General features: G+C 46.5%; 1 protein-coding gene across 3 annotated transcripts in view; it reads right to left on the bottom strand.

Moving 5' to 3' along the window:
• RHPN1 (rhophilin Rho GTPase binding protein 1) overlaps nt 1-12145 on the bottom strand; it is a 61653-nt gene that overhangs the window by 31427 nt on the left and 18081 nt on the right. For all 3 annotated transcript variants that reach the window (XM_030553917.1, XM_030553918.1, XM_030553919.1), the window contains exons 3-5: nt 8211-8339; nt 1529-1604; nt 737-814 (exon numbers count right to left, since the gene is read on the bottom strand). In XM_030553917.1, the coding sequence (XP_030409777.1) occupies nt 737-814; nt 1529-1604; nt 8211-8339 (283 nt within the window). The remainder of the gene's footprint in view (nt 1-736; nt 815-1528; nt 1605-8210; nt 8340-12145) is intronic.

Below are 12145 nucleotides of genomic sequence, written 5' to 3'. Positions count from 1 at the left end.
TCTTTTAATACAAGTTTTTGGATCCAACCATATAGGTCCATAGTTGGCACCACTTCACTCATATGAAGCCTAAGATGAGAGGAAAGGCAAGTTAGAGAATGTCCAACTCTGGGCTGGATTATTAAGATTGACCTCAGCAAACTGAAAGCTAATGTTATGTTCTAAGGGTGTTTTTATTGCAGCCTTGCTAATCTACCAAAGCTTGAGAAAAATAGATCTGATCAAATGCAGGAGTGGGAAGCAGTTCATTTTGGCTTCAGAAGGCAATTTGAGATGACAGATTTTAATAGATATGGGATGGAACCACAGAGTTCCGTTATTAACAGATCCAAAATTAGTCTTTTTCCATTCTAGCACTGGGCTTTTCTGCTGTAAGCTGTCAGAGGTTCAGATGGTAGAGTGATATTTTAGATAAATAATTCTGACGGTTGAACCATGGTCCAATTTTAATCTTTGCTCACTAGGGCCCCAATCCTAAAGTTTGACTCATGACAACAGACCCTTGCACCAATACAGTATTTTGTAACCTATAAACTGAAGCTGCAACTTTTCCAACATGTGTTCCAGGGAATCCCATACCCCAACAATATAAAGCACACAAAGCACTACAGAACACCTCTTGAAGTTACGTGTAAAGATTACCCATAGAACTAATGATTCGCAAAGATGACCCATTTTCCTCCTGAATCAGCCAAAACAGGGTGAATTTTTGTTTTTAAACATGAGGAGCACAAACCTGCCGCAGCTCCATGAGCTCTTTGATTTCCTTTTCAAATGAGATGCCATCTTCTCCATAATGTTCACTGATGAGATCCTGGAAAAGGGAGAGTATGGGGAGAGACGGGAAAAACAGAAGCTTTTGGTTTAGTTTGTTAGGTGAATTCTATGGCTACTGAACAAGCAACTGACCATCTCTCTTAGCAAAGGAGTAGATGCCCTTTGTAAGGGCATGGCAAACAATGCCAGGAGACAGTTCTGCAGTTCCACCACACTCCCTAACCCTGAAAAGCGTCAAACAAATGTTTATGCACAGGGGCTCCTGGAGAACCGGTTGGGCTCCCATCTACAACAGATTTTGGGACAGTTCTTTGGTAGCTTTTCCACTGTTTTCATCCCCTTTGTAAGTAAAAGCCCAAGGGACGTGATCTGGCCTATTATTTGCAAGGCTTTATAAACTGGTGTTACTGAGACACATAGGCCTTTTGACAATGGGTCCCCTGTTCTCTGCAAACAACTCATCTCAGACCTGACAAACTCACTATATCAAATACATTACTTACAGGGTATTTGTCCATAAAGGATGACATGTAAGGTCTCTGCTGAAAGCTTGCAACATACAGATGTTCATAATCATGGCATGATGTATGTACATGCGATATTTAAGGAATAATGTAACTATGGTAAAGTTTATGCCTTTATGTTCTTAAGGTTAAAAGGAGTCAGAAGGATGACAGCTGATTCATTCAAGTGGCAGGTGCCACCCCACCTTAGTCAGCATGTCAACTCAAATAACTTTAAGCAGGCTTACCTTTAATGGGGCCATTAAATCCATTTCCTTAGTCTCCTTTAGCCCCAAAGGAATCATAGGGACGCTGATAGATTCACTAAAATAAAAGATGACAGACAAGCAAAGTTTATATTTCCAGTCACTATTATCTTATATGTGTAAAGGATCCTAATGCTTCAGGCCAGAAGTGATCACCAGCTGGGGTCAGGAAGAAATGTTACCCCTGATTAGAATGGCAAAAGGTGCAGTATGTGGGTTTTAATTTTCTCTGGAACAGTCATTACTGGCCAGTGTCTGAGACTAGTCGGGTCATTAATATGATCCGCTGGGGGCATTTCTTATATTCTTCTCTGGCCTACTTCAATGGCAGCCCAAATGCTACAGGCCTGAGTGTCTCCAGTTAACCGTCACTTCACCATGGTGCTGACCATGATTTCATTAAAGTTAAAGACAAAACTCCCACCTGACTTACAAACGACCAGGCTGTGAGTGAGCACACAGAAGCCAGACACGAACGTTCTCAGCTGTGAAGGTAGTTTTGAAAGAACTCACATCAGGAACAGCATTTTACTTTATGAGGGCTTTGGGTGCATGTTTTGCAGTGCATGGGTAAGAATCTAGTGCTTTTAGGTTGCTACTTTGAATGTTAAAAAAGCAGCCAAAAGATCAGAAGCTGAATTGGCTGCTATGGTCTAAAGCAGGGGTTCTCAAACTGGGGGTCGGGAACCTGCAAAGGGGTCACAAGATTATTACATGGAGGGGTCGTGAGCTGTCAGCCTCCACTCTAAACCTTGCTTTTCCTCCAGCATTTATAATGGTGTTAAATATATTTAAAGGTGTTTTTAATTTATATGGTGGCGGGAAGGGGTCGCACTCAGAGGCTTGCTATGTTAAAGGAGTCACCATACAAAAGTTTGAGAACCACTGGTCTAAAGTGTCTTAATGAACAGCTCTTGGGAGACAGGCGAAGATCTGAGCAAAGATCAGGGACCCAGCAACTCCTGGGTTTCAATCCCAGTTTTGACACTTAAGTGACCTGCTAAAGGGGGTGGAAATAAGGATGGCTTAGGTTCCTACCACCTTTAAAATGGGGATTTAACATTGGCCTACAATCACAGGATCAGTTAATGTTTGTGAAGCACTCTGAAGATGAGAAGTGTTCATTAATGTGTGCCTTGTAAACCATTAACAACATCAACATTTAAAAAGAGGATTTCTGTCAAGTAGTTTAGGGCTAGCATTTCATTGGTTACAAGACAACTATCAGGCCAGGGCTGCCTTTTAAAATTTGAAAAATCTGAATTTTAATTCCATGTCTTTGTAGCAGCAGCAGGTCACTGGGCCTGCAGTACATTATAGTTTGGCAAAGAGACCACCCCAGTCTAGGTTCAGATCAGGGTTGCAGCAAAGCTCAAGCCTCTGAACACTAAAACCAAGAACTCCAGTGCTGTGAAAGTTCAGATTGTGACCTGGATACTAAGGGTATGTCTACATCTAAAATTTTGCAGCGCTGGTTGTTACAGCTGTATTAGTACAGCTGTATAGGGCCAGCGCTGCAGAGTGGCCACACTTACAGCAACCAGCGCTGCAAGTGGTGTTAGATGTGGCCACACTGCAGCGCTGTTGGGCGGCTTCAAGGGGGGTTCGGGGAACGCGAGAGCAAACCGGGGAAGGAGACCAGCTTCACCGCGGTTTGCTCTCGCGTTCCCCGAACTCCCCTGCAAACCGCAGGGAAGGAGACCTGCTTGCACAGGGGTTCAGGGAACGCGAGAGCAAACCGGGGAAGGAGACCAGCTTCGCCGCGGTTTGCTCTCGCGTTCCCCGAACCACTCTGCAAACCGCGGGAAGGAGACCTGCTTGCACGGAGGTTCAGGGAACGCGAGAGCAAACCGGGGAAGGAGACCAGCTTCGCCGCGGTTTGCTCTCGCGTTCCCCGAACCACCCTGCAAACCGCAGGGAAGGAGACCTGCTTGTTCAGGGAACGCGAGAGCAAACCGGGGAAGGAGACCAGCTTAGCCGCGGTTTGCTCTCGCGTTCCCCGAACCACCCTGCAAACCGCAGGGAAGGAGACCTGCTTGCTCGGGGTTCGGGGAACGCGAGAGCAAACCGGGGAAGGAGACCAGCTTGATTACCAGAGGCTTCCTCAGGTATGCTGGGATACCTGCTTATTCCACGGAGGTCAAGAAAAGCGCTGGTAAGTGTCTACACTTGATCACCAGCGCTGGATCCTCTACACCCGAGACAAAACGGGAGTACGGCCAGCGCTGCAAACAGGGAGTTGCAGCGCTGGTGATGCCCTGCAGATGTGTACACCTCCTAAGTTGCAGCGCTGTAACCCCCTCACCAGCGCTGCAACTTTGTGATGTAGACAAGCCCTAAATCTCCATATTTGGAAGCATTTGGATCCAGAGGCTTGGTTTTGCCTATTAGAGATACAGGGCCCAATTCTGCACTCTGCTGTAGTTCCATTGATTTGCAAAGTAGAGGAACTCCTAGGCTATGGCTACACTTGAAACTTCAAAGCGCTGCCACGGCAGCGCTATCAAGTGCGAATGTGGTCACAGCGCCAGCGCTGGGAGAGAGCTCTCCCAGAGCTGCATGTAAACCACATCCTCTATGGGTGTAGCTTGCAGCGCAGGGAGCGTGGCTCCCTGCGCTGCGGCACTGTTTACACTGAGGCTTTACAGCGCTGTATCTTGCAGCGCTCAGGGGTGTGTTTTTTCACACCCCTGAGTGAGAAAGTTGCAGCGCTGTAAAGCGCCAGTGTAGCCAAGGCCCAAGTCACCAGGTGTGAAAGGCCCCCAAAGTACAGCCCTCGATTAGCAAGGTTTGGTTTGGGATCCTCTCCCTCCCCTCCCCTACATCTCTAGAGAGTATAAACTAAATACAAGTGCCCCTTCAAAGTCCACGGTTATATCTGCAAATAAGATTCCTGTACAGATGAGCAAGTATAGCAAAGTGAGCCCCAAGCAATTATAATCCCACTTCTAGCTGCTTCCGTGATGGCCCCTTTGCGGTGTAAATCAGCAGATTGAGATTTTTTCCATCAGACCTCCTCTTTTGCACAAACCACAACTTGCCTAATGGACCTACAATTGTTTATTTAAAGTTGGGAACTTATCTAATCCTCTTTACAGGGACATGCTAGCACAAACACACAGAGCCTCCCAAAGGACTGGTTCAAAGAGGCAGGAAAGGCTAGTGGAGTGAGATCTGGAGGGGGTCACACAGGGTCAGGACCATTACAGTCAGTGTTTACACAATAACAGGTTATTTAACCCAGGTCTGTCATTAACACTAAGAGCTTATCAGCAGTTTCTGAAATATCACATGGTCATGAAAAATGGGTGGGGGGAAAGGAAGAGAAAAACAAACATGCACATCTAGGTCTGTTCATACTTACTCAGTCACTGAATAAACAGCCTCCTGAGAGCTATAATGAGTGTGGAAAAGGGATTATCACTTTTTCTCTAATGAGATTTCAGTTTGATCCAAAAGCACAAAATAAACAAAGAGGATTTTGTCTGGTGTTTTTTGAAACTACAGAAAACAGGACCTTTGAGGGCAGTTACAAAGACGAAGGCTATGTCTACACTGGCACCTGAACGACAAAGCTTTTGTCTTTCAGAGGTGTGGGGTTTTTTTTTGTTTTTTAAAACACACACACACACACACCCCGAAAGACAGAAGTTTTGCCAAAAAAAAGGTGTGAACAATGCTTTGTCAGCAGGATCACTCTCCTGCTGACAAAGCTAATGCTGCTCTGCTCATTGGGGGTAGAAGTTTGTCGTCAGCAGGAGAGCTGATAAATAGTGGCTACAGTGCCCGCCTTTTAGCAGCAGGGCTTTAGCGACACAGTTGTGTTGCTAAAAAAGCTGCATAGTGCAGACATCTCTTACTGTGGCAGCACTTTAATGTGGCTGTGTAGTTGCGGCACCAGCTCTCCCAGAGCTATAAAAAAACCCACCCCCATGAGTGGAATGGCTCCCGGCTCTGGTGCACTATTTACACTGCCACTTTACAGTGCTGAAACTTGCATTGCTTGGTGAGGGCAGGGTGGGGTTGTCACACCCTTGAGCGAGAAACTTTCAGCGCTGTAAGGTGGAAATGTAAGCCTTGGCTACACTCACACTTTACAGCGCTGCAACTGGGGTGTGAAAAAACACCCCCCTGAGCACTGCAAGATACAGCGCTGTAAAGCGTTAGTGTAATCAGGGCAGCAGTGCTGGGAGCGCGGCTCCCAGCGCTGCACGCTACACCCGTAAGGGATGTGGTTTACATGCAGCACTGGGAGAGCTCTCTCCCAGCGCTGCCGCTCCGACTACACTCACACTTCGCAGCGCTGCCGGGGCAGCGCTTTGAAATTCCAAATGTAGCCATACCCGTAGACAAGGCCTAGGACTACTTGCCAGGAAGTCACATTAGCACAGGAGCAGAATGATATCCCCTGCCTGCCTGGGGTGGTTAGGAATCACCTGTATCAGTTACTAATTTGGATGACTGAGTCAAGGGATCGATTCTAAACCCTTAGTCACCTCAGGCAGCTTTTATGCAAGTAGTCTCAATTCAGCTGCCCTGAATCAGGTGAGTAATCACCTGGCCAAGCACTAAAGAGGGGAAAGGCTGCAACATCTGGCCCTTCAATATTAGTGGTTGCATACCACTGGGGAAGAGGAAAAAAACTCCACTGTTGGATACAGTTAGCTGCATTCAGAAGGCACTGTGTGGCCCCTGATGGGAGATGAGGGTGTTCCCCTACATTATTAAATCTAGCTCTTGTGTGCCCAGCATATGGGCAGGCCACCCAGGCAGCCCCTGGGGGAGAGGCTCTGTTTTACTTGCACTATATAACAAGCTGCAAACTGAGAGCAGTTCATACTTTACCATTGCTTTCAGGCAACCCTCTTGGAGCATAAAACCTCCCCTCTACTAACATCAAGACAGCTAAATAGGCAGCACCTGCTGAATTGCTTTATAGTGAACCAGAGTGCGCGCACATGGGGCAGGGGGGTGCATTTCAAGCTCTGAGACTGCTGCACTATCCCAGATATTTTATACCTCAGGCATCTCTTCCCTTCTCACCTAGATAAATAGCTCCGCTGAGACGTCCCAGCATGTTAGCTTGCTGCTGGCTAGGGTGCTCAAACTACCTCTACTGTGAGTCAAGCAGATGAGGTTGCTGGGTAAGCATCTCAAAGCAACCATGCGCTGCAATTAATGAAAGGTTTGGCCTCAAAAAAAAAAAAAATCAAATGGGGAAATAAAAGCTTGTGAATAATCCACTTCACAAGAAGCAAAGCAGCAAGAAAAGGAGGCTAAGCACCTAGGTAGGAATGTTTTTAATTACTTTCATTACATACTCAAGCTTCTCCTGCAGAGCAAATCATGTGTTGGGGGATTCTGCTTACATATCCCTTGGTTTGAGGAGAGATTATTTCTGATACACAAGTAGTAATGCAGGTCTTAAATGTATCAGCCTTCTGTAACTGTAAAGCACCATCCATCTCAAAGCACTTTACAAACATTAGCTGATAAAGCCTCAGGGTTATTATCCCCACTTTACAGATGGAGAAACCCAGGCAGAGAGAGAATAATGGACACGCTTCAGAGCAAGTCATTGGAAGGGCTGATCCAGACATCAGATCTCCCAACTCTCAGTCCAGTGGTAGCCACTGGCTACACGGAAGCGAGACAACACTGACACCCCAAATGTGCAAATGGCAGGAACTGTATTAATAAGGCCAGTGTAGTCTCCTCAAATCCAGCCCAGTTCTCGGCTTCCTTGCCTGCTGTATTCCAGCTAGGAGCAGGGGTATAATTTGTGTGGGAGAGCATGTAGGGACCGTTGCTTATATGGGCAGCTGCATATACAACATATACACACAGACCACATCCATTTCACCCATAGCCACACACCCCAATGTCTACTGTGAAGGAGGCATGGGGTAAGACAGTCTCTCCACAACTTTCCTGAGGAATGGGCCCCAGCTTCCACTGTGCAAAAGTATTGAGGCTTACTGCAGACTGAGCATATTGTTAGCTAAGTACAGGGTATTTATATTATGCCTATCACCATGGTATCTTGGTGCCTAGCACACCTGATTTCCAAGGGCTTTGATCAGTGTTCATTCTAATTTTTTTTTAGATGATTGTGTGGAATGAATTTTCTTATGTGCACCAATATGGAGGTGATATGTGGCGAGAGTGGGGCCAAGGGGTTCGGCATGTGGAAGGGGGCTCAGGGCTAGGGCAGAGGGTTGGGGTGCAGGAGGTGAGGGCTCTGGCTGGGGGAGCAGGCCCTGGGGTGGGGCCGGGGATATGGGGTTTGGTGTGCGGGAGGGGGCTCAGGGCTAAAGCAGAGGGTTGGGCTTGGGATGCAGGGGGTGAGGCCTCTGGCTGGGGGTGCATGCTCTGGGGTAGAGCCAGGGATGAGGTGTTTGGGGTGCAGGCTTCCCCGGGGCTGCAGCAGGGAGAGAGGATTCCCCCTAGCCCTCTCCCCACCGCAGCGGTCTTAGAGGAGAGGTGCCTCTCCCTGCCGCAGCCCTGTACACCCCAATTTGCTCCCCACTCACCTCCTACCTCTCTCTTCTCCAGGCTCCTTAGAGGGAACTTAGGCTTTGACCACTTTCTCCATTTTCCTGGGCCCTGCAATTCTAGCAACTTTCTTGCTCAGCTTGGTGACCTGCCTCTCGATAAACCTTACCTGTCATTCTGGTATACGTCCACACAGCTGTTCAGTTCTTCTAGTTCTTCCTTCAGCAATTGCAGATTGGAATTAACATAGCTAAGCTCCAAGGCTACTGTTTCTTTTACTTTGTGATTACTTGTGGCCCTGAAAATAAAAAGGAGACAGAACACAGGAGGAATTGTCTTAGGAAGTGGTCCACAAGATAAAAACCACTGATCTACCGCATTCAAACCACAAGCCTTCTGCTGCCAATAGAAGAACATGCACCACTTTATGCACATAGGCTATTTCAGAGTCTCTCAAGGTGCCTTCCGAACTAATGAGTTAAGCTGCCGAATACTCCAGCAAGGTAGAGAAATGTTATTCCTATTTTGGAGTGAGAAATCGAGACCCAGATCTCTCACACTGGGTCAGTGACGGAGCTGGAAGAGAACCCAGGAAGCATGTTTGCTCCTCGACTCCTGCTCTAACCACTACATAACCTTTGGTACTTCCATCGAGCTTCACAAAATGCATTTTGAAACACAAGCTTTCCAGAGGCTGAAGACTTTCCACCTATGACCAATGATGGAAAGAAAGGAGTTAGCAGGCAGAGACAGAGGTTGAAAGACAAAAGAGCAATTTGGAGGTGGGAGGAGGGGCAGGAGGAGGAAAAGGCTCTGTGTGACGCAGCTGGGCCTGCAGTGGGACATAGTATCCTGACCCACTTCAGCTTCTCTTAGGGGATATTTATTTCCATCAGTGTCCCCAGCCTAGCAATTAGGAGTGCCCAGCAGCCTCAGTGGCCTGTTGTGCTAGAGGTGGCAGCAGCAAAGCAGCTTTCAGACTGCCTTCAAGTGAGGCTGCACACAATCTCAAACTGGAGTATTTAGTTTAAAAAGACTAACATGGGCAAGTACTGGTATTTAACTCTGCGGGAGTCTCTCAGAATTCCACAGTATGGAACAGGGCAGTGGTTCTCAACCTTTCCAGGCTACTGTACCCTCTTCACGCGTCTGACTTGTCTTGAATACCCCAAGTTCCATCTCACTTAAAAAATTACTTGCTTACAAAAATCAGACATAAAATACAAAAAAGTGTCACAGCACACAGTTACTGAACAATTGCTTACTTTCTCATTTTTACCATATAATTATTAAATAAAACCAATGGGGATATATATATTGTACTTCCATTTCAGTGTGATACTGGAGCCGGTTTTCAACTTGTGAGCCTTGTCATTTGGCAGCCAGAGAGCAGCAGCTGCTGGCAGGGCGCCCACCTCTGAAACCACCACCACCAGCAGCGCAGAAGTAAGGGTGGCACAGTACGGTATTGCCATCCTTACTTCTGCGCTATTGCTGGTGGAGGCACTGAGCAGCAGCTGCTAGATAGGGCATTTGTGTTTGCAGTGCAGTAGGACTATTTTTTTAAATCCCGGTCCGGTCCTGCCCTGCAATACTCACTCCCACTCAGTCCTGCACTGTTTGTTGAATTGTTATTTTGCTCCTGCAGGATCCCAGTAGAGCCTGTTATAAAACCAGGCAAATATCTAGATGAGTTGACTTACCCCGAAAGATCTCTGCGTACTCCCAGGGGTATGCATACCCCTGGTTGAAAACCACAGGTCTATGGCCACCCAGTACATGGGATAGGGGCAAGCTTACCTTAAAAAAAAAAAAAAAAAAAGTTTCCTGGCATTTTAAAATCATGCTTTTTTCTGCCTCAAAACATCAGGTTTGAATATATGACAGAATGCAAACTGGAGGGGGATGGAGGCAGGGAACATGCCAGGCCCTTACAGATAAGTATGAAGACATCCTTTTATTATCATTAATGATTCATAATACACTAATGCCTAGAGTCCCCAAGCAAGATTGGGGCCCCACTGAGCTGGGTACTGTATGAAAATACACACTCCCTGCCCTAAAGAGCTTACAATCCAAATAGACAAGAGAGAGGATGGGAAGAGAGACAGAGACTCAGAAAGGTGAACTGAGTAGCCCAAGATCACAGCAAGTCAGCGGGAGAGCCAGAAACAGAACCCAGGTCTCTCGAGTTCTAATCCAGTGACCTTCCCATTAGAAAGCATTGGCGTTTTGTCCCTATATGCATGATCATACAAAAATTGCTAAGAGAACATTCAGGTTGCAAAGTCAAGCCCTCATAAATCAGAAAACATCAGAATTAAGTTTGCCTGTGCAACAACCTTATTTCAGCCCCTTGTGTGCATTCACCATGATTAACCTTGGCAGAACTCAATCCGTATTTTATTTTTTAAAATTTGGACAGATGTGTTTATTTTCAAGCATTTTTTCTATTTATCAATTTAAATTTTCATAGTTGTGAAAAATTATAGGAGGAGCAGACAATAACAACGGATGTTGAGATTCAGAAGTTGAAGCTTTATAACTGTTAAAACAAACATGTTGAAATATATAAAGTAAATATTCTTAAGTCAAAAAGTTCAAACAGCATTTTGTCTTACTGTACCTCTCTCTAAATTTCTATCATTGATGGACTTTTTGCCGATTTGTGTGTGTATGGTGAAATTGACATTTAACAATAAAACCCTAATTCTTCCGCACCTAATTATGATAGTCTTTAATTACATGATCATACACTATTTTTTCAACAGGACCCCTGCCTTACTCAGTGGACAGGATGAGCCTGCTTTGGGGATTAATCAGCACTGTGCAGCGAAGGAGACTTGTCTGTAGGACCTCTGGCCTCATTTGCTGCAGTTGTTAGAAGGTGTGTGGTGAACAAGGCAGGGGATTTCAGGAAGAGAAAGCATGGTCTCACCATCAAGGCACTGAATGCTGCTCTGGAGAACTGTATTCTGTCCCTGCCTCCGCCACAGAGTACCTGTGATACCAGACAAGCCAGTATCTTCAATACAGGCTCAGATCTTATTACACATACACACTTTCAACTGAGATTCCACACTTACACACATAACTTTTAGCTCTTTTAGGTGTAATTCTTAGATATGAAAAGTGCAGCCTTTCCAGTGCAAATAGCAATATATTGCAGCTCAAAGTCTGTTCTCTGGTCACTCAGTAGCAGCATCCTGCTGAATGCCCTGCTCTCTCTCCCATTTATTTAACATCAGCAGATGTAAACATGAAGAAAGGATTTCAGCTGCAATGAGTTGCCTGCTTTGATGAGACAGATTTTCAAGCTAATTGCACCTTTATCGGCTCAGGGTATGGCTACACTTACAGTTGTACACCGGTGGGAGTTACAGCTGTCTTCGTACAGTTGTGTAGGGAAAGCGCTGCAGTGTGGCCACATTTGCAGCATTTGCAGCGCTGTTGGGAGTGGTGCATTGTGGGCAGCTATCCCAGCGTTCAAGTGGTTGCAACGTGCTTTTCAAAAGAGGGGGGTGAGGGGGAACGTGGGGGGGAGAGAGAGAGAGTGGATTTTTGGATCTGTCAGCTCCCTGCCTTGCAAGTTCTAAGGACTGGAACACATCACCAACCTGCAATCAATTTAAAAGTTTCGAGCCCTTCCCCCACCCCTCTCTTATTCTCTAAATGCAAATTATGCACTCCTAAATAGCCTTCACACCACATAAGCAGCTGCTCAACACGGACTCCTCCCTCCCCCTCTGCCCTGTGACTTCTCTCTTCAAGCAAACAGCTGTGAACCTTCCAAAGCAATTCCCCTGCCTGCTTCCGCTCGCTCGTGCCAGCAAACAGGAGCTGTGTTTGTTTTTTAGATAAGCAGCTCGGGGGAGCTCAGAGTTCAGCCATTCTTCCGGTTTGTTGTGAGCAGGCATTCTGGGATACCTCTTAATACCCTGGAGGCCAATAACAGCACTTTTGGTGGCCACACTTGATGAGCAGCACTGCATCACCAGCGCTGCAATTGTTACACCCCAAGCAGACCAGGTGTACAGCCAGCGCTGCAGCCAGAGAGTTGCAGCGCTGGATGTGCCTTGCAGGTGTGGACAGTTACTACGTTGC

The sequence above is a fragment of the Gopherus evgoodei genome, chromosome 2 (assembly GCF_007399415.2).
Source record: "Gopherus evgoodei ecotype Sinaloan lineage chromosome 2, rGopEvg1_v1.p, whole genome shotgun sequence".
Classification (NCBI taxonomy): Eukaryota; Metazoa; Chordata; order Testudines; family Testudinidae; genus Gopherus; species Gopherus evgoodei.
This window is presented reverse-complemented; position numbering and strand designations above follow the sequence as displayed.